This window comes from Andrographis paniculata, unplaced genomic scaffold (assembly GCF_009805555.1).
Source record: "Andrographis paniculata isolate CXL003 unplaced genomic scaffold, ASM980555v1 Contig71END, whole genome shotgun sequence".
NCBI classification, from domain to species: Eukaryota; Viridiplantae; Streptophyta; class Magnoliopsida; order Lamiales; family Acanthaceae; genus Andrographis; species Andrographis paniculata.
In genome coordinates, this window is record NW_026137608.1 from 5,639,741 (window position 1) to 5,663,288 (window position 23,548).

A 23,548-nucleotide genomic window follows, 5' to 3' on the forward strand; every position below is an offset into this window, starting at 1 on the left:
AAATGCTAATAAATTTGAGTTTTGATTTAAATAGTATATTGTTATATAGTGTGTTTATTTTGATTGTCTTTCTTTAATATATTCTTTTCAAATTTTATTTTTTTCAAAAAAATTCTCTCATAAAATATTTCATTAAATATTATTAAGTACAAAAATTAAACTAAATGTTTTTTAACCAATCTCAAATAAACAAAGTCAAGTGTTTTTAGATGCATGTGTAGTATTAGATAATATATATGGGGTGTGTTCGTTTGTAGAATTTTAACAAAATTCTACTATTCATCCAATTTTTTCCCCCTAAAAACATCAAATCAAACACCTATTTTTCATTTTTTATATTATACTAAAAATTAATTTTACATTCAAAACATCACATCAACACCTATTTATATCACATCATACAACTATTCAAATTCAAAATTTTTACTATTCAAATCTCAACTCAAAATCCAAACCCCCAAACAAACATACCCATGGTTGGACTGCAACCCTAAGTCTTACATTAAAATATTTGAAGAAAAATATACATTTTATAAATTTCATATGAATTTTATTAGTGCAAGAATTTTTTGGAGAAAGTCGTGGAACACATATTTGTACTTTTTTGTAGAATATTAAAAAATAATATTTCATCGGTCTACTAATAAATTTTTTATTTGACTTTTGCAGAAAATTAAAATAAATTAATATTTTATAGATATGTAGTGATATAAATATAATGTCTATTTTACCGTTGAAAAATAATGTGAGATATAAAAAGTCAAATTATTTTAGTATTTAGTTACAAGTTACTTTTTTTTTTTCAAAAAACAGAAATGATAAGTTTTGATTAGAACATACTAAAAATGACAAATGAAAAATTTACTAGTGGACGGAGGGAACAATATTTTATTGATAAGTGGAAGTGTGTAAAATAATTTTGATATTTTTATCTTTATAAGTAAAAAATAAATGAATATTTTGTAAAAAAAGAGAGTATTTTAGTATTTTTTAGATTACCTATTAAAAAATGCGTAAAATATATACATTGAATTAAAATAAAAAGAAGTAAACATGATAGTGAAGATGACCTAAAACATTATCATGTTTAAAATAAGGTCGTGAATATAATATATAACATGATCATGTTAATAACAGAATTGTAAACATGAATAGCAACATGACTATCTTCACAACACTGCCAAAAATACAACATATGTTTAGAATATGCCATGTTCATAATATGCCTGTGAATAGGAACATAAATACGGTCATGTTTAGTGCAGGGAATGAACCGTATTGGTTGTCTATGAAACTTAATCATTTTTCCGAGTTATTCAACACGGCCGTGTAAATTCTCTATTAGGAAAATCGATAATTGTGATATACATAAAACCAAAATAATCTTTTTTTCAAAACAAAATAAAAGTTTAATGTGTTTATTTTGCGTTTTGATATTTTTTTATGTTAGGTATGAGAAATTGTGTAGATAATAGTATAAAAATAAAGTAGAGTGTGTAATATATTAATTTTTTTGGAAAATGTGTTGAAAATTGTTTGTAGGTATTTAGTGTGTGTTTGTTTTGTGAAATAGTTGAAAAAGATTTTTTTTTTTAATTTTTTATTTTTATGTGGAGTATAAAGAATTGTGAAGAGGATACAAAAATAATGAATGTGTTTTTTTTGAACAAAATAAGCGCGACAAAAATAGAGAAAAAAACACACCCGATGTAATGTAAAAAAAGAGTAAAGTGTTGAATGCATTTATATGAAAAAAAATGTACTCTTTCGATTCAGCTAAAAAAAAATATACATTTATTTTTTACACAAAATTTTAAAAATGATAATACTAATTGTAATGAATAATTAAAAGTATGTAAAAATAATAATGTATAATAAAATAGAAATATTTATAAAATAATATATATTTTAAATAGTTATTTTGTAATTGAACAATTTAAAATAAAAATATATATTACATCCGTCCGGTTCTAAGGATCTCATTTTTTTTTACATATTAATATTTGAATATCAATTATTATATGTACAAATTAAGAAAAATTACAAGAACACTTCCGTAAGTGTCTTATAATACTAATAGAATGACATTTGTATAAATAAATTATACAAATATAAAAATATTTTTAATATTAAGTAAAATAACACAAAACGTAAATGTGACTTTAAAGGGGACGAAAAGAGTATAATTTACTAAGATAATACTCCCTCCGTCCACATCTAAAGTATACAATTACTTTTGCCGCGATATTTAAGAAATAATAGTATTTTAATTATAGTGGATAGTTAAAATAATGTAACGAACGTTTTTGCACTTGCTTTTTGATGTAAAAGTAATAATGTAATGTAAAATAAAAATATTTGTAAAAAAAAAATCTAAATATTTAATTTGTAGTTTAATATCCAAAAATAGAAATACGTAACCACCAGAGGAAAGGGAATAATAATATAACAAAAAGTAAAAAGTTTTCAAATTTTAAAATTATAAAATAAATAAATATACGTCCAAGCATTCCTGTCGGTCTATTTTATTCACGTTTTACTTGAATGCATTTATATAATCTAAATATATATATATATATATATATTTTATATTACCCCACGACGACGACGTGAATTCAGACTGACGCCATTATAGCCAGAGAGATTACTACTGTCCTCACACAGAGATATCAAAACTTGGATCTGATTCATGTTCAATTCCAATCCATTCGAATTCTTCTTCCGGAGTTCTTATCGAGTCCGCGAGCGAGAATGATTTCGTCGGTTTTGATGCACACATAAGCTTCGAGTGACCGACAATTTCGCCGCCGATTCGGAATCACGCAGTCAATCGATTCTGCTCGGCTGCCTCAGTCAGATCTTCGTCGGAGTTCATGTACCAGCCACTCGTCTCATCAGGTTAGCCTAATCGCAATTAACTGTTGGTGTGAAACTGTGAATTGGTTCGTTAATTGAGGAATTTCTGGGCTTCGATTTCAAATAACTGTATATTGTGTCGGTTGTGTGTGATTTCTGTATGAAATGGTTGCGATTGGGTGCTTTTGAATTTATCTATTCGCCCAATTTTAGTGGAAAAGGTAGGGCACACCATTTGTGTATGTTTATGGAGTTCTGATAATTGGTCACTGTTTTGTCGTGTTTGAATTGCATCTATGGTTAGCACCTGATTTCTCACTGAATTTTTTTTTTTTTTTTTTTTATTTAGTGTAATTGCTTTGATCCTAAGCTGCTTCCATTGTTGATCTGCTGTTAAATATTCCATACCTATTGCGACGATGATTCCTTCTGTTTGCACTAAAACTTTCTACACATACTGTTGATTATTCTTACTATTTGAGTCCCTTGGACTTAAAATCTGTCGAGTTCTTATACTTAGTCTAGATAGAGACTTTTCAAATTTTTTAAAAATGTGAAGAACCATATCAAAATTTTTAAAAAATGTATTGAGTAAACTGAGCCTTAGGGTGTGTGTGTTTGTAGGTTTGGGTTTGGATTATTGAATAGTTGTTTGATGTGATATAAATAGATATTAATGTGATATCTGTGGGTTTGGGTTTGGATTTTTGAATAATTGGTTGATTTGATATAGTCGATATCTAATTTGATATTTTTGAAAGAAAAAAAAAAAAAGACTCTGAACGACAAAATCTAAAAAAAACACAACCTAATTTGTTGTTCTTAATTCCCGAGGGAAGAAATGGAAGCTGAAGAATCAGAGGAGCCGCGGCCGGCTCGGCAAGGCCGGGTATCGGCGTGGGGGAGAGTGGTGGCCTATAGGACAATGGCAAGAAAAACGTTCGAAAGCAAGCCGATCTCGCATTGGATTCTCTTATCTCTAAGCAGCGCAGCTATGCTCGTGGCATTCCCGGCGTCATCTCTTCTGTCACGAGTTTACTATTCCAATGGCGGGACGAGCAAATGGATAATCTCGTGGGTAGCCGTTGCCGGATGGCCTATTCCTTTACTTGTTCTGATCCCTATGTACTTCGTTGCGGGAAATTATCCGACTCCTCTGAGCGCAAAACTCGTCGTCTCGTACGTCGGGTTGGGATTTTTAAGCGCTGCCGATAACCTCTTGTATGCGTACGGATACGCATATTTGCCGGCATCCACAGCTTCATTGTTGGGATCGACTTCTCTGATCTTCTCAGCGCTCTTCGGGTACCTCATAGTCAAGAACAAGATCAACTCTTGCACGGTGAACTCAATTTTCGTCATCACCGCCGCGATGGCTATAATCGCGCTCGACTCGGATTCAGACAGGTACGGGAGCGTAACGGACGGTCAATACGCGATGGGTTTTGTATGGAACATTCTGGCGTCATTTCTACACGGGCTTATTTTTGCTCTGTCCGAGCTCGTTTTCGTCGAACTGCTCGGGAGAAGATCGTTTCACGTCGTATTGGAGCAGCAGGTGATGGTGTCTTTCTTCGCGTTCGTGTTCACTACGATCGGGGTTGTAATAAACGACGACTTTTCGGGGATGGTTTCCGAGTCGAATAGTTTTGCCGGGGGTAGAAGTTCGTACCTCTCGGTTATTATATGGGGAGTCATCTCGTTTCAGCTCGGGATTCTCGGGGCGACGGCTGTCCTGTTTTTGGCGTCGACTGTGCTGGCCGGTGTCCTAAACTCGATCCGGGTGCCCTTAACCGCCGTTGCGGCTGTTATACTGTTGAACGATCCGATGAGCGGGTTCAAGATCTTGTCTTTGGTTATTACATTATGGGGATTTGCCTGTTATATATACGGGCATTACCCGACTAGTTAAGGCTCCTTGTAATCGCTTATCGGGCTAAATATCGATGCGGGAAAGAGGTGTGTTCTTGCCGTATGTAGAATGTGTTTGCTCTATTGGACAATGATACGATTGTGTAATAAATTGCCTATCCCAACTTAAAGTACCATTTTTACTAATTTTTTTTTTTAAAAAATATGGCTATCGTGCAAAATAATTATACACTAATAATGAAATACTGTTAATTATTACTTAAATATATATTCATTGCATAAAATCTAATTTATGGTGTCTTTTCCGTGAAAAGGAATTTTGCTAATTAAGTTACTATGCTTCAATTATTGTAGCAAAAGTTTTCTGGGGATGTGTTTGGTTGGAAGGATTTTACTATTCATTAATTTTTATTCTCTGAAAATATTAAATAAATATTTATTTTTATTTTTTATATTATACTAAATATTAATTTTATATTCAAAATATCAAATTAATATAGTTATATCACATTATATAACTATTTAAATCAAAGTTTTATAGTAACCAAACACAACTTTGGGGTGTGTTTGATTGGAGGATTTTACTATTTTTTAATTAATTTTTTCTCAAAAAATCAAGTAAAACTATAAGTTTTATATTCAAAATACATAGCTAAATGTTTTCAATGAGCTTTTATCTTCACTCACGTGTATTCTAGATCCGCTTTGGCGAAGAAAATATGATAACTTATTTGGGTATATTTGATGGCTTCTCAGCTAGTTATGCATAAAAAAAATAAAAATTTATTGAATATAGTAGCAAATATTTAATTTATTATAATTAAAAAAATACTATAATATAAATATATATATATATATATATAACACAAAAGTAGCACCGTCTCATAAAAAAGGATGTTACAATTTTATTTTTTTTGCAAATTTGTAGAAAAAATATGCCACCCTAAAAATAATAATTTTGCTATTTATTTATATACGATGGATTGAAAATGTTTGGAGTGATAAAAGTAATTAACGGAGAGAGATAAAGAGAGAGAGGTGAAGAAGAAAGTGAAAAGGAATGGTGTGGACGTGAACTTAATTTTTAGTGTAGAGGGAAATCAAACAAACAATTCTTTAATGAAAAGGACAAGTAAATTAAGAAAGATGGAGGCGTGTAGTGAAAAAATAATTATTTTAGTAGTAATTTTACTATTATATATACATTTTATATTCTACTTATACCATGGAAGAAATAATTTATTTTAATTTTGATATAAATACAAATATAAATATATATGTATGTATTGGAACTACTATTTTTTAATCAAAATTATGTTATACCTAAAAACATTTCTAACGTCTCCAAACTCACCTGTCCTACATAGTTGGCTGCAAATTCACACATTATAATAAATAAAAAAAAAAAAACCCTAACAATCATCATCTTCAGTAGTTGATCACAAACAACCTTACAAAACAAAGCACAAATATAACAAACAGAACAGAACAACAGAGGTGGTCTTACCAACAACAACAAAGAGAGACAGAGGGTGAAAAAAGTGTCCGAAAAAAAATAAATGCGGAAAAAAGTGTCCGAAAATGATAATCAGAATCCAAATCAAACCTCCTAATCATTCACACTGTGTCTTCAACAGACAGCAACACCATTCTGTCGTCATCTCAACTCATCTTCCCGCTCGCCTGGTTCTTTTGTGCGACAAAATAACCACAAGCTTTGAACTTCCCATCCCTATCGCCACCCGCCCCATGTCGAGGATTTTCCTTATTTGCCCTCGCCAAACCAACGTGTCTCTTCCCCTTCTTATGATTCTCGAACACTTCCTTAGAGTAGGCGCCCACCCGACACTTTTCGCACCAAAACTTGAAATTATCCTTCTTAGGCGCACCACTGTACTTTGGGGCGTTTCTAGTAACTCTCTCGTCATTTTTCTTATTGTCATTGTGGTTTCGGCCCTCTAGCAATTTTGGTTTATCGGAGCAATTGGTAGGTGGTTGATCGACAGTGGGCTTGGCGGGTTTCGTTGCGCAAAACCCGATGCGGTAATTTTTACCGGAAGCTTGAACTTTCATTGCAGCCTCCTTCGACTTGTGCTTCTTCCCCTTGAGGTGATCAATTAAGCCTTGTTCGCCTGTGGTCTGAATTTGACAAATGGAGCAACTCCACTCGGTTTTAGCTTTCTTTGTCGTTGGGTGGTTATCTGACGGAGATTTGGCAGAATCTGGTGTCTCCTTCAGCTTTCTCTTCGATCCAGTTATGTTCTCGTCACGTTTCACCTAGTTTGCATGAAAAACACAATTACGAAACTAGTTGCCGTATAAACGCTGATGGAACAAAATCTAAGATTGAACTAACTATGAGTCTTTTGCAGTGTTCTCGGTAAAATGATAGTAAAAACGATACATTTCTATCTCATATGCATACATATCAAATACATGTTCTTTTAGGAATGCGATTGTATGAAGGAATCTTTTTGAACACCAGGCAGTCGAGAATGGAATATACTAAACAAATACGGTCAAAAGAGTATTTAGTAAAAAATGTGTTCTTTACAACACAACCAGGAGGTCCTAAGAAATCTAAAAGATGCTTATGGTAGTAGAGACACCTCCGATCCGAATACTTGCAACTTATAGATGTGTTCTTTCCATTTCCGCACAAACATGAGATCTCAAGGAATCTAATTAGGTAACTACAAGTTATTTGTTTTGGAACATTTATGGAACATCATTGTTTTCAAGTCATCTCAGCATTTGAACTACGCCTTTCATGTCTTATTTCAAGAATACAAGTCATTCAGTTTTTCATTTAAAAAAATATTCAAGAAAAAGTAGTCATCTTGCAAAATCAAGAATTAAGAAAAGAAACCTTGTAAAATGATATATATGCAAACACCGGCTGTGTTCACTATAAAAAAAGCGCTGATTACAAACTTTCACAACCCCCGAAACCCATGCTGTGAGGGTAAATTAAATCGTTGTAGAAAAAACATAACAGGTTTATTCACACACATTTATATTTGAGAGGGTTTTATTATAAAAATGCAAACTTCACATGAGGTCAGTTATGTTTATGAATTTATGGCTATATTACGTCTTTAAAACAATGAAATGTTGAAATTTTGTGGGGAGAAACACATGCCTTGAAAGGAGACCTGAAATGCCCGAAAGGTAAATCCAAACACTGGAGAGAGGTTAAAAGGCAAGGCTATTTCGGTTACAGCAATTTCAGTCAGCATAGATTCACACGAAATTGAGTGCACACGGAGCTAATAGATAAGAATGGTTAGGCAAGTTCTAATCAGCTATGATTTCTCACAAAAATAAAGAAAAAAAGTCGGAGCTATCACCTAATGTTAAAAGTATAAAAATACCATGATATCTACAGACAAATCCTTACGTACGAGTATCACATTTTATATAGGAAGTACGCTGTGCAAATAAAATAAATCACATGCTCGCATATTTCAGATCTTTGAAATTTATTAATGACTAGATATAGAAGAGGTCTAAAGAAAGAAAGTACTGACCTGCAAGGTAATTATCGGCTTTTCTTTGTTGCTCTCTGAGGAAGCATTAACCTCTGAAATTCTCAACGAAGGTGTCCCTGCCTGAGAGATCAGACCCTCACATCCTCCGGATTCAACCCTACCATTCGGTCTAATTATCTGTGCGAAAGGTTGCACGGTTCCATTTTCCAGCGGCCATGGCTCTGCCCTTGCTCCCAGAAGTGGAAGCCTTGTTAGTGAGTCATACCCCATTTTCGGTGTCGAGCCAAAAACAAACCCATCACTTTGATGCCTAAGAATCAGTTCCCTCTCCATCAACAGTTCCCTCTCCCTCATCACCTCAGCCATCAAAGCACGACTTCTCATAAGCTCAGTCATAATTATCTGACTTCTCATCTGTTCCATCGCAATCTCAGTCTGGACTGCATCTTGAATATAATGAGGACGATGTGAAGGAAAAGGATGCAACGGAGGATAACAACGAGATTGTTGTTGATAGTCGTAATTTAGGGAGTGTGCTAGCTGTGCCCTCCCAAATTCTGGCCCGAGATAGCCAGCTGAAACAATTCAAGTTAGATGCTTGACAAAACTAGCTAACAAAATTTTTTAAAACAAAAATAATATTTTGTTTTAATTAAAAATGAATTTCAAAACAATTTCTAACAATGTAAAACAACCTTTCAGCAATAATTCGATTTTTCTTGCATAGTGCATACATATACATGGATATTCAAAATTTAGTCAACGCCCAATTATTACCCTAATTCAAAACTAAAAGCTAACTACAAAGTATCAAATCATTACATAATATTTTATACCTTAAGGGTATGCTTTACAATCATAACATTATTATTTATAACACAATCATTTTATAATCATATAAACATCCCCACAGTCAGGTCAAGTTTACCTTAAATGGATTTTACGCCGTAAATACTATTTACAGTCAGGTCAAGTTTACTTAAAATGATTAACTAATCTTTACGCCTGTAAATAACGGCGTAAATACTATTTACAGTCAGGTCAAGTTTACTTTAAATGGATTAACTAATTTTTACGTCGTAAATAAAAGCGTAAATACTATTTACAGTCAGGTCAAGTTTACTTTAAATGGATTAACTAATTTTTACGCCGTAAATAACGGCGTAAATACTATTTAATCCATTTAAAGTAAACATGATCAAGGATCAGTAACAAAATAAAACGGTACCGTATTTACGTAATCAAAATTCCAACTACCTATCTATTAAGTACTTACACAAGATCACATGTTTATTCTCACACAGGAAAACACAAAACATTGGGGCCAAAATAAATGCATAATTGCAATACATACATACATACATACATACATATATATATCCATATATGTGTGTTTTTTTTTTCCAGAACAAAGGATGATAAAAATAATCAATAGATGTCAATATAAATATACATCAATTTTCAATCCCGCCATAGACTAAACTTGAAGATTGCTTGATCGTCCACAAGAAAATTTACCAAAACAGCAAAATGTTGAAGAAACAAAAATCGAACTGAAACGTTAAACACGTGTGCAATTTCAACTTTTTCTCATTCAAGAATCAACCAAAAGGAAATCACATTCGAAACGTTCCTTAAAAGGGTAAAAAAAAAATTCCGAAACACATAATCAGTTTCCCGCGCATGCCTCACATCATCGGCGCTTCATAAAAGTTCTAAGCATACTCCGAAAGGAATCATAACAATTTCGGAATGAACAATAACAAAATTGCGTTAACTTTCGCGAAAAGACGAAAAAAAAAAAAACCACAACACAAAAGGCACCAAAAACAAGAAAGAGGAAAATTAACCAGAAACTACAATATATACAAAAAATGAAAAGGCGAAAACGATAGCGATAGCGAAATCGAAAGCAAACCAACATCGAAGAGGTGGCTCCGTGAAAGTGGAGTGAACGTAATCCCGGCGTATGTGGGTCGAGATTTCGCGACGAATCCCTCGATTTTCCGACTCCATTACTCGATCGATGAAATCGAAGCAGCCAAGAAATCCAAAAGGCGGTGGGTAATCGAATTATTGAGTAGAAATCTTGAAGAAAAGAAGAAGATCAGAGAGAGCAGGCGAGCGAGGGTTTTTCACCGCAATAGAAAGAGAAGAAAAAGAAAGTGACTGAAAATTCTGCCCCCGATGGTGTATATACTTGTCGTTCTCTGGGGGCCCACAAGGTAAAACACTCTGTGTTATTTTGTGGGTTATATTATTTATATTATTTTTTTTAAATATATTGCATAAAATAATAATTATTATTTAGTATTCAAATAATTTTTTAAGTATTTAAATTTAAATTTTTATTATTTAAAAATTTAAATTCAAAATCTAAAATTCACAATCAAACTTTACAATTTTTTTAATTATTTATATCAATATTTGTTTATATGTATTTTAATTCAAATTTTTTATTATTTAATCAAACAAATTCAAAATTTAAATCTAAAAATAATTTGATGTTTTTATATTATATGAAAAATAAAAATGAAAGTATTTAATTTTATATATTTTTGTAAAATAAATTTATGAATAATCGTAATATGGCAAAAACTTCTAAAGAAACGCACGCAAGTGTATCATTGTCATTATTATAATCTTTCTATGGTCAAAATTTACTAAATTTTTGTTGACTTTCTTATTTTAATTACCTTTGGTAAAACAAGGTCTTTTTACTCGTGGAGTTTTTACCTGAGTTTACTATTCTAATTTTTATTTCTTTTGAAAAAAAGATTAAATCAAACATCTACTATTTATTTATTATATTATATAAAAAAATTTATTTTATATTTAAAATTTCACGTCAATACATATTTATATCACATTAAATAACTATTTTAATTCAAAATTTTACTATTCAAAATTATACAAATAAAATTCTATACATTATGGTACTGTTTAAATTATAAAAATAAAATAATATTATTTTCTTCTTTCCGGTTTAAAGTATTTTTTTGAATTTCAATATTAGCTTAAAAAATAATACTACTCCGTCTAATAATGAGAGTTATATTTATTTTTGATATAATTACAATATATGTTGTATAAAAGTATATATTATGCTAAAATCAACTGTTGCATGTAAAGACTATATCATATATTGTTGATTCATTTGTTATATTTATATTATTATATTAATATAAATAATATACTGTCAATACTAATGTATTATTTGTTAGTACATTGTGTGTTATTCGACAGAAATTCAGCACATGCCACTTTAAAATAAAGTATGTAAAAACTAATATATAAAATTAGTAAAAAGTAATATAGTAAGTAGAAATAATGACAAATTTATTATCATGTACTAAAATAAATATAATAAAATTATGAGCATATAAACTAATTTATTTTGTTTGAGAGATTGGATTTTCAATTCACTGTTCATCTCATTTTTGTCCCAAAAAATATCAAATAAAATACCTATTTTTTATTTTTTATATTATACTAAAAATCAATTTTACATTCAAAATATCACATCAATGCTTATTTATATCAAATCATACAACTATTTAAATTCAAAATTTTTACTATTTAAATCTCAATTCAAAATCCAAACCCACAGACAATCACACCCTTGATAATTCCTATAATTATAGCATGCATAGATTTAGCGTACAAGCAGAATAAAAATAAAATAAAAAAATGTTTAATTTTCTTTACTTTTTTAAATAAGTGTTTAATTCTTTTTTAAAAATTTAATTTTTGTATGTAATATAAAAAATTGTCTTAAAAAAAATTATAAACTATTATTTTTTAAGAATCTCAATTTCTAAAAATTGTTGAACAAACAGACCATGTCACAAAAAAATTATGGCCATATTATTATTTACTGCACATATGTTAATTTTATATATATATATATATATCAATTAGTATAATTTTTTTATATTATGCATGAAAATCTTGTAAATATTATTAAAATAATATTTTTATTAAATTATTATTTTTTTTATAAATAGATAAAATACAGATATTATATGTATTATTTTTCTTTAATGATATTAGTTAGAAAATATATAAAAAATTATCAAGTGAACACATTCTAATTTTTAATGTTTTTTGGTATTAGTTAATGCATAAAATTTTCAATATAAGCATATTTGTATTTTATAAAATATTATTCAAATTCAAACCACTGTGTTTGTTAGTAGGATTTTGAATTCTACTATTCATACAATTTTTTTTCTTCAAAAATATCAAATCAAATCAAATACATATTTTTTATTTTTTTATATTATACTAAAAATTAATTTTACAATATCACATCAACACTTATTTATATCACGTCGTACAACTATTCAAATTCAAAACTTTACTATTCAAATCCCAACTCAAAATCCAAATCCCTAAACAAACACACCCGAGTCCTAGTAGGCTATGTTTGCTGCAAAAGTAAAGAAATATTAATATTTCTATTATTAATATATGATATGTAAAAAGTAAATTATGAATATTATAAAAAAAATCTATTAAATAATTGGTAAAATTTGACATCTAGTAAAAGATAGTGAATTTTTTACTCACAATTCGTTATAATTCAAAATATTATTTTTATTCGTCTTACATAAAAAATATCAATTTGTTATTTAAAAAAATATTAATTGTACATTAATACCAAAGTATCATTAACTTTTACTTAAATTAAAAATATATCATTACATATACAATTATTTTATACATAAAGTCAAAGAGCAAAAATATTAAAAAAATTTATACACTTTCACAGATCAATGAAATATTATTTTTCCTTAATAACTACAAAATCCCAAAAGGATCATTTAAAATGAACCGAAGGAAGTATAATTTATGATTTATTATAAATAAAATAAATATAAAATTTAACAGACAATTAAAATTAAAAAGAAATGAAAACATAATTTTAAAATAGACTGAAGAGAGAAGAAAACGATAGCATATGAATTATTATTAAATATATCATAATTAATAAAGTTGTAATACATATAATTATAATTATTTTTACAAAATTAATATAATTTTTTATGATTATAATATTACTTTTAATCACACCACTTGAGAAAGTCAATATGAGCAAAGTTTGTATAATAAATTTAATTTTGAATCGAAATAGATTGTAAACTACAATAATCAAAAAAATCTAGAATGAGAAACTCGATAATATATATATATTAGCAATATTAGAATTAATATTACCGACCATTATATCGTACCAACGCGGTTATATTTATAAAACCACTTGTCCGAGGATTTTTCAAGATTTTCTTTATTTATTAATTTTTTTTCCTCTAAAATATCATATAAACATTTTTTTTTATTTTTTTATTATACTAAAAATTAATTTTACATTCTAAATATTATATCAATACATACTTTGAAATATATATATACATATAAAGAGAAATAATACTATGTATTCTTTGTGTTTTGTAATTTTTTTATTGTTGTTTTTTAGATAAAATAATAAAAATGTGGTATCTTATCTAAAAAATGAGTACATTTTTATTAGAAAAGAAAAAATTTAAAATAAGTGATATATTGCTATAATAGTAATTGAAATGTAAATGTTTTTGTTTATTTTTGTGTAACCACAATTACTAAAATAATTTAATGGATTAATTTATGATGAATTAAAATGATAAGATTGATAAATTAAGTTGGGATGAAATAGTATTTTTCATTTCTTATTCTTATCTAGATTGATAATACTAATATTTCATATTTTAATCATAAATATAGATCAACATAGTCACATGTATGGACTGGGCCAAGACTAATGGGCCCATAAGGGCCCAACTCAATGTTTACTCTCACTTTGTTTCTTGTGTTTGGTTATATATATATTTTTTTAATTTTTAATATATATATATATATATATATATCAATACCAAACACTTAAAAATCAAATTTGAGACATTTTCTACTTGAAAAATTAGGTCTTCGATTCCAGGTAAAATATATATATATATATATATATTTGCCAATGTTCACCCAAAGTAAATTTTATAAATATATAAGGTGAAATATCCTTATTTTGATAATTACAGGGGACCTTATAAAATGTTTTTGCAATTAATTTAGATCTTTTTACTATTGTTTAGAAAATGAATTCTCAACTTGCTTTTCTTGCATATAGATTATAAACCCAAACATATCTACTTGGATGGAGATTTTTAGAGATTTGAAAATTTTAAGAATAAATTAAATATTTAATGTGATATTTTATAGGCTAAATTGCACGAAATTCGCCAAATCCTCTATACTTCTAAAATTACATCAAACTTCCTCGTGGTTTTATAAACTCTGCGTCTAACTCCCTCGACGGTCCTTATTTAACAATATTTGACTTAAATGCCCAAAATTGCGAATAAATTTTAGAATCTCAATTTCTAAACCCCTAAAATTACAAATATATTCATTTTTTTATATATATATTTAGCCTAAAAAAATAGTAAATATACTCAATAATAATTATTTTTATAAGGTTTTAAGAGCTTATTTTTACTTTTTTTTAAAGCTAAATATAAGAAAAATAAATATATTTGTAATTTTAGTAGTTTAGAAATCGAGATTCTAAAATTTATTCGCAGTTTGAGCGTATTTAGGTCAAATATAGTTAAATAAGGACTGACGAGGGGGTTAGACGCAGAGTTTATGAAACTACGAGGGAGTTTGACGCAGTTTTAGAAGTACGGGGGATTTGGCGCAATTTCGTGAAATCACAAGTGAATTTTGTGCAATTTAGCCTATTATATATATATATATATAAAATAATTATTTAATATTATATTTTATAAAAATTTAATTTCGATAAATAATATTAAAATTTTGAAGATATATATATATATATATATATGTACACATGGTAGTATATTATATACTATATCTTCATTAAAATAATGGAAAAAAAAAGGATAAAATGGTGTATTCAACAAAAGAACTTTGATCATGTTTAATTGACACATCAACTCATTATTTGTCATTAGTAATTATGGTTTATTTTTTTATGGCTTTGGATTTATTTTGTAAGTTTATAATAAAATATAATCGATTTCAATTCGTAGACCTTGAACTTTATGATTCTCACAAAATCATATAAATGTGTATACATACTGACCTTGGTTGGAAACTATTCTCGCACACGACAAGTTGGATCCTCTGGTTGAGACGATGAGTTGGATCCTCTAATTTGGACGATGAGTTTGATTTTCTGGTTTGGATGATGAGTTGGATCATCTGGTTTCTCCTCTTAGCCTTGATGCCAGAACGCATAAGTTTATTTTCTATGTGTGATAGAATAGATCTGTTCTGACCTTTTATAGACAGAGGGAGAACCGGAATCCTTTACGTTAAAGTCATTATCCCACGTTCTATCAACGTGGGATAATGATAAAGTGGTATTAAATCACTATTAATTTGACTAGACCAATTCTAATATTAATATTATTATTATTTATTTTATTTTATTTAAACCATCAATAAATAAATGACACGAGATCACATCTTACATATTTTACGTTAGAAGATTTTAGTAATTTTTCAATAATTGATTTGGAATGAAAAATTATGGGGTGTGCACCATATCATTTAGCATCTTGATGACAATATATATATTAAATATGAATGCTCAATATAATAAATATAAATCAATAGTATAACATTTAAGCTAATATAATATATACAATATATAATAATCCACGTAACATATATAAATTTCAATATAAAATGTATATTCATACAAAATACTTGTAAAGTATGAACTGTCCATATATAATTTCAATTAACACATATTGTATTTTATTTTGTAATGTGATAATATATTTTATTAAAAATATGTCTAAAATATGCTTCAGCTAGGTCTGATTTTAGATTTATATTAGGTATAATTTTTTTTTTTTTTTTTACACATAAAACTAATTTCTGAGAGAGATATTGATAACTAAATCCTACCAAAATACAAATATTGAAATGATAAGTTAAAAATTGAAGATTAAAATAAAATTTTAAAAGTGTAATGTCAAGTAGTACTACTAGGAATTTATTTTATTTTATTCCAAAATATTGAAAACAAACAACAATTTCTTGCCCAAAAAATATTATCTAAATATCTTCAATTCATTTCATACTTTTAGCATATTTTATGTTCCTAAATGTATTAAAAGAAACATACAATAAACAAACAAATTTGATATTTTACAAACAAAAAAAAATTATTAGAAGTGAGAGTATATTTAAAAAGTCAAATTTATCAGTTTTAATGTCAACTCACAAAAAATCAAACAATTTAATACAAAATATTCTTCTTTTTTTTTTTATATTACTGATACAATTTTTCATAACTAGTAGTATATATAAAAAATTCATCAAAAAATACAAAAATTATGAATGTTACATAGTAAATAATAAAAAGAAAATGATTTGTACGTCATAAATAATTGAATAATAATTAAGAGGAGTCAATAATGGAACCAAAAGTTGCTTCAAAACTCCTCTGCTTATCTTTGTCCTTAAAAACTCACTTTTCTTAATTACTTCATCATTCCACAATTTACCTAAAATAATAATAAAAATTCCTCCGCACATTTCCATATGTGTTACTCCTTCCGTCCAAAAACTATAGTTTGGGTTGTATTTGACGTAAGATTTAAAAAATATTGATATTATATTGATAGTGGATAAAAAGTAAAGGTAAAAAATTTTTTTGCCATTGTGAGTGTATTAGTGTAAAAAGTAGTGGCAAATGTGTAATAATAATGAAAAAGTACAGGATAATTTTATAGTGATATGATTATTTATGGAAATAAAACTATTGTTTTGAGACGGACAAAATCGGTAAACAAGACTATTGTATTGAGACGAAAGGAATAATATATAATATATATTATTAATTAAATTTTTAGTATTATTTATCAAACGATAGTTTTTGTTTTTGTTTTAAAAAAATATTACATCGAATGTTTCTTTTCTTTTACAAAATATAATATCAATAGCTAATTTTTTGTTTTTCAAATTTTTTTTGTAAACTCCAAACTCCCCCCAACATTTTCATATCTATTAATCTATTTATATATATTAGAAATTTTAATATTATTAATTAATAATACTCTATTCGTCCCATAATAAATTATTCATTTTTTTTTATTTTGGTCCGTCCTATAAAAAAAATTTATTTTATTTTTTTTAGTAACTGTATTATCTACATAACATTACAAATACCTTTACAAATTACAATATATTATACGATACTAATAAAATTATTTTAATCATTGCTACTATATTCTTTACGTACATATCAATATAATACTAATATACAAACTCCATGCAAAAAAAAAAAAATTGATACTTAGGACAAAGTGAATAATCTTTTAAAAAAATATTACATAAAATATTTATTTCATCTATTAAAACATTATTTTTATTATTTTCAAAATTTCTCGAAACTCCAAAGCTTAAACCCCACACACATTCCATATCTATTTATCTATACATATATATATATATTTTTTAAATTTTGATATAATTCATCAATAATTATTTATTTATTTATTTTTTCTTTTAAAATCTTATCACAAATTCTTATTTCCTCCTACAAACCATAATATCATACCTAATTTTCTACTGTTTTCAAATTTTCTCCAAACTCAAAAACTTCAAAACCCCCCCTGTTATCTCTTGTATGCATTCTTGTATCTATCTATTTCTATATCTGTATCTATATATATATATATTTGTGTATAGTTTGGTGGGGAAGAAGGATAGAAGGAAAGGCTTAGAAGAAGGTAGTTGAAACAGAAGAAGCTTAACTTGGAGGCAATGACTGACTGACTGAGAATGGAGATCGACTCTGCACCCAAATTGAAGCAACGTATGTCCATTAGGTACCCTCGAAAATGATACAAATGCTACCCTCAAACATTATAATTCCTTCAAAATACATCATCCCTTCATTCACTCGCCTCGACTCTTACCGATCGATCGAATGGAAGCCAGCGCCGGTCTCGTTGCAGGCTCGCACAACCGGAACGAGCTCGTCGTCATTCACGGCCACGAGGAGGTATTCGATAATTCGATCAATTCCGAGGTTTGTGTCTGTCTGATCTTGATCATCGACGTTTTGTGTCTTTTTTTTTTTTTTTTTTTTTGATCAATCTGCAGCCAAAGCCTCTGAAGAATTTGAGCGGTCAAGTGTGTGAGATTTGCGGGGATGAGATAGGCTTGACGGTGGACGGGGAGCTCTTCGTGGCGTGCAATGAGTGCGGGTTCCCGGTGTGTCGACCATGCTACGAGTACGAGAGACGTGAGGGGAGTCAGCTGTGTCCGCAGTGCAAGACCAGATACAAACGCCTTAAAGGTATATGTAATATACGTGTATTTATGTATGTATTCATGTATACTATCTTTGTCATTCAATTGTATGATCGTTTTTTTTTTGTGAAATATAAAAAAAAAATGAGCATAAAATTAAATAAGTGATGTAGTATATATAATAATCTAATTTTGTGCCTAATTTCTTTGTGATATGTATAGGAAATCAACACAAAATTGAATGATTGAAGTAGCTATATATATATAAATTCAATTTTATGGTCACTTTCTTTGTAATATAAAAAGAAAATTGGTACCAAAATTGAATCTTGGGGGTAGTATATATATATAAATTCAATTATGTGCTTGTTTTCTTTGTAAAATATAAAAGAAATGAATGCAATTTTGCAATTTTCTAGGTGTCAAACCTATGTATGTTGTTTGGATGTCCACGAAATAAAAATAAATGAACATACAATTGAACAATAAAAATAGTATATACATAAAAATAGAAAGAAAATTGGCATAAAATTGAAGGACGAAAGTAATATGTATATGTGTTTGTCTAGTAAAAATTTTGAATTTGAATAGTTGTATGATGTGATATAAATAGATGTTGATGTGATATTTTGAATGTAAAATTGATTTTTAGTATAATATAAAAAATGAAAAATAGGTGTTTGATTTGATGTTTTTGAGGAGAAAAAATGGGATGAAAAGTGAAAATCTAATCCAATCTTCCAAACAAACATAAAAAAGAAAATGAATACTGAATTGAATGCAGAGGTAGTATATATATAGATATAAAGTAAATGAGCAAAGAATTGAATGACGGAATCGAATATATATATATATATATAAGAATGTGAAGTCTAAGTTTCGAACCTTTTGTATGTTGTTCGGACGTCGGATCGCGCAGGGAGTCCGAGGGTTGAGGGAGACGACGACGAGGAAGACATCGACGACATTGAGCACGAATTCAACATCGATGAACAGAGGAAGAACACAAGTATTGCAGAGGCAATGCTTCATGGAAAGATGAGTTACGGAAGAGGACCCGACGACGAGGACAGCGCGCAATATCCACCTGTTATCGCCGGCGTCCGCTCCTGTCCTGTAAGAATTTCTTCGAATGAATCGATCGCTGCTTCCCCTGCAAAACAAAACCTTAGTTTAAAATCCTTAAAACAATTAAACAAACACAGGTCAGCGGAGAAATCCCGATTTCGAGCAACTACGCTCACGGAGACCCGATGACGGGAACCTCGTTGCATAAGAGGGTCCATCCGTATCCCGTCGACGAGCCAGGTAAAACTGCAGTAATCGAATCGAATATCATCGAACTACAGCTCATACATACGATTATAGGAAGTGCGCGATGGGATGACAAGAAAGAGACGGGATGGAAAGATCGAATGGACGATTGGAAGATGCAGCAGGGGAATTTAGGAGCTGAATACGATGATTCGGCCGATCCCGACATGGCTATGTAAGCGAAATTTTAAGCAAGGTTTCGATTAAAAAATTTTCGAACTTGAAGCCCGAGAAATCTGTTATGTGTAAAAATGCAGGTTAGACGAAGCAAGACAGCCATTGTCGAGAAAAGTACCGATCGCATCGAGCAAACTCAATCCATACCGTATGGTTATAGTCGCTCGTCTGCTCGTGCTCGCGTTCTTCCTCCGCTACCGTATTTTGAACCCTGTCCACGACGCCATCGGCCTGTGGCTTACGTCGATTATCTGCGAGATCTGGTTCGCGATCTCGTGGATCCTCGACCAGTTCCCCAAGTGGTTCCCCATCGATCGCGAGACTTATCTCGATCGCCTTTCGCTCAGGTAATAATAGAATGTACCTGGAACATATCGTTCGAACATTAAACGAGTCGAAGATCAAATAAAACACGACAATTTATATTCGATTCAGGTACGAGAGAGAAGGCGAACCAAACATGTTAGCTCCGGTGGATATATTCGTTAGCACCGTCGACCCGATGAAGGAACCGCCCCTCGTAACGGCTAACACCGTTCTCTCGATACTTGCGATGGATTATCCCGTTGACAAAATCTCCTGCTACATATCCGACGACGGCGCTTCGATGTGCACCTTCGAAGCGTTGTCCGAAACGGCGGAGTTCGCTCGAAAATGGGTTCCTTTCTGCAAGAAGTTTTCGATCGAGCCACGAGCCCCGGAGATGTACTTCTCGGAGAAAGTTGACTACTTGAAGGATAAAGTCCAGCCGACGTTCGTCAAGGAACGACGAGCTATGAAGGTACGTATATAATCGAAACGACTCTCTTACTTCCGATCCGCACGAGAAATGCGTCGACGAACGTTCGATTTCTGTGTCGCAGAGGGAATATGAAGAATTCAAGGTCCGAATAAACGCGATGGTCGCAAAAGCAGCGAAAGTTCCTCCGTCGGGGTGGATCATGCAAGACGGGACGCCGTGGCCGGGAAACAACACGAAGGATCATCCGGGTATGATTCAAGTGTTTCTTGGCCAAAGCGGAGGTCTCGACGTCGAAGGCCACGAGCTTCCTCGACTTGTTTACGTCTCCCGTGAGAAGAGGCCGGGCTTCCAACACCACAAAAAGGCCGGCGCTATGAATGCTCTGGTAATAAAAACGACATAATCGAACGAATCGTTAGCTTCTTGATCGATACGATGAAAGTTAAGAACGATTCTTACTCGATCGAGGTTTCAGGTTCGCGTTTCTGGTGTCCTTACGAACGCGCCGTTCATGCTGAACTTGGACTGCGATCACTACCTTAACAACAGCAAGGCTGTGCGCGAGGCGATGTGTTTCTTGATGGATCCGCAGGTCGGGAAGAAGGTTTGTTACGTGCAGTTCCCGCAGAGGTTCGATGGAATCGACAAACACGATCGATACGCCAACAGGAACACGGTCTTCTTCGACGTAAGTACCTGCAAAAAAATAAACCAAAAATGATCATCGAAATGTTATCGAACCTTCCTTGATTCGTAATTCGATGTTCGATACCCCTGCAGATAAACATGAAAGGTCTAGACGGGATTCAAGGCCCCGTATACGTCGGGACGGGATGTGTTTTTCGACGACAAGCGTTGTACGGCTACGAACCTCCGAAGGGCCGTAAACGACCAAAGATGGTAAGCTGCGATTGCTGCCCTTGCTTCGGACGTCGCAAGAAGCTCCCGGAATTCGCCAAGAACAGCGTCAACGGCGAAACAGATCTTCAAGGTTTTCAAATTTGTCGAGTCCCTACATTCGAAGCAACAAAAAAACATGTTAATGTCGATTCGTGATTCGTTCTTTCTTTTCGCGCAGGATACGACGACGATAAAGAGCTTCTGAAGTCGCAGATGAACTTCGAGAAGAAATTCGGGCAATCGCCGATATTCGTGACGTCGACGCTGATGATCGAAGGAGGAGTTCCGCCTTCGTCGAGCCCGGCAGCTCTGCTCAAGGAAGCCATTCATGTCATAAGCTGCGGATACGAAGACAAGACGGAATGGGGTGCCGAGGTACTCTTTGAAATCGAAATTCTTATCCTATCATCATCCCGTGTTCTAATACTTACGATTAATCCGACAGTTGGGATGGATTTACGGCTCGATCACGGAGGACATCTTGACGGGATTCAAAATGCACTGCCGCGGCTGGAGATCGATTTACTGCATGCCTAAAAGACCCGCATTTAAGGGATCTGCGCCGATCAATCTCTCCGATCGTCTCAACCAGGTTCTGCGATGGGCGCTCGGTTCCGTCGAGATTTTTTTCAGCCATCACAGTCCCGTCTGGTACGGCTACAAAAACGGCAAGCTCAAGTGGCTCGAACGGTTCGCGTATGTGAATACGACCGTCTACCCGTTCACGTCGATACCGCTTCTCGCCTACTGCACGCTCCCGGCGATATGCTTGCTCACCGATAAGTTCATAATGCCGGAGGTCCGACGCAATTCGTAATCGTCGAAGATTGTTCGATTAATTGATACTAATCCTCTGTTCTTATTTTTCTTGATCCAGATAAGCACATTTGCTAGTCTCTTCTTCATAGCCCTCTTTCTGTCGATTTTCATCACCGGAATTCTCGAAATGCGGTGGAGCGGAGTCAGCATCGAGGAATGGTGGCGGAACGAGCAGTTTTGGGTGATCGGGGGAATTTCTGCTCATCTATTTGCCGTAATTCAAGGCCTGCTGAAAGTTCTCGCCGGAATCGACACGAACTTTACTGTTACATCGAAGGCGACGGACGACGAGGAGTTCGGGGAGCTTTACGCATTCAAGTGGACAACATTGTTGATTCCTCCGACCACCATTCTGATCATCAACCTCGTCGGAGTTGTCGCTGGAATCTCGGACGCCATTAACAATGGATACCAATCTTGGGGGCCTCTGTTTGGGAAGCTTTTCTTTGCGTTTTGGGTGATTGTTCATCTCTATCCTTTTCTTAAAGGGCTGATGGGAAGGCAGAACAGGACTCCCACCATTGTTGTCATCTGGTCTGTGCTGCTGGCCTCCATTTTCTCGCTCCTCTGGGTTAGAATCGACCCTTTCATACTCAAGACCAAGGGACCTGATACAAAACAATGTGGGATCAACTGCTGATGAGAAAATGAGGAAGATGATAATGCAAATTTGATTTGGTGCGTTTTGATGTGATGATCGGGAACACTTAAAGAATTTGATGTGAAGGAAAGGGAATAAAGAAGCTTGGTTTAGGAATTTTGTCGAACAGTTGGTGTACGAGTCGGGTGAGTTTTGTGTAAGAACAGGTGTGGATGTGTAGAGAGACGAATGGGATTGTGTTTGTTTGCTTTGAATGTGGAATGCTCTGCTGATTTCCCTAATTCTTGCAGCTTCTTTTCTGAAATTCTGATGATGATTTGATATTTGGAGAGATACAAAATCAGATAATACATATTGAACGGACAAAATTCTGACGATGATCATATTCGATTTCAAATGGAGGAATTTAGAAATTAAATAAAATAATAATAATAATACTCTCTCCCT

General features: G+C 31.6%; 3 protein-coding genes across 3 annotated transcripts; 2 read left to right on the plus strand and 1 right to left on the minus strand.

The window, feature by feature from the left end:
- Window positions 1-2,629: 2,629 nt before the first annotated feature.
- LOC127264859 (probable purine permease 5) lies at window positions 2,630-4,901 on the plus strand. The gene is made up of 2 exons (XM_051294408.1): window positions 2,630-2,898; window positions 3,696-4,901. The coding sequence occupies exons 1-2, from the start codon at window positions 2,874-2,876 to the stop codon at window positions 4,766-4,768; spliced, it is 1,098 nt and encodes a 365-aa protein (XP_051150365.1). The 5' UTR covers window positions 2,630-2,873; the 3' UTR covers window positions 4,769-4,901.
- A 1,226-nt stretch (window positions 4,902-6,127) lies between these two features.
- LOC127264860 (uncharacterized) lies at window positions 6,128-10,366 on the minus strand. Its single transcript, XM_051294409.1, has 3 exons — window positions 10,142-10,366; window positions 8,259-8,794; window positions 6,128-7,005 (listed from the first exon to the last, which is right to left on the minus strand). The coding sequence occupies exons 1-3, from the start codon at window positions 10,233-10,235 to the stop codon at window positions 6,391-6,393; spliced, it is 1,245 nt and encodes a 414-aa protein (XP_051150366.1). The 5' UTR covers window positions 10,236-10,366; the 3' UTR covers window positions 6,128-6,390.
- A 7,807-nt stretch (window positions 10,367-18,173) lies between these two features.
- On the plus strand, window positions 18,174-23,382 carry LOC127265082 (cellulose synthase A catalytic subunit 7 [UDP-forming]). Its single transcript, XM_051294763.1, has 13 exons — window positions 18,174-18,297; window positions 18,399-18,594; window positions 19,468-19,664; window positions 19,754-19,856; window positions 19,917-20,037; window positions 20,120-20,386; window positions 20,475-20,820; window positions 20,903-21,166; window positions 21,257-21,469; window positions 21,562-21,772; window positions 21,860-22,056; window positions 22,127-22,480; window positions 22,559-23,382. Exons 1-13 carry the CDS (start codon window positions 18,223-18,225, stop codon window positions 23,138-23,140), a joined length of 3,126 nt encoding a protein of 1,041 aa, XP_051150720.1. The 5' UTR covers window positions 18,174-18,222; the 3' UTR covers window positions 23,141-23,382.
- Window positions 23,383-23,548: the final 166 nt, after the last annotated feature.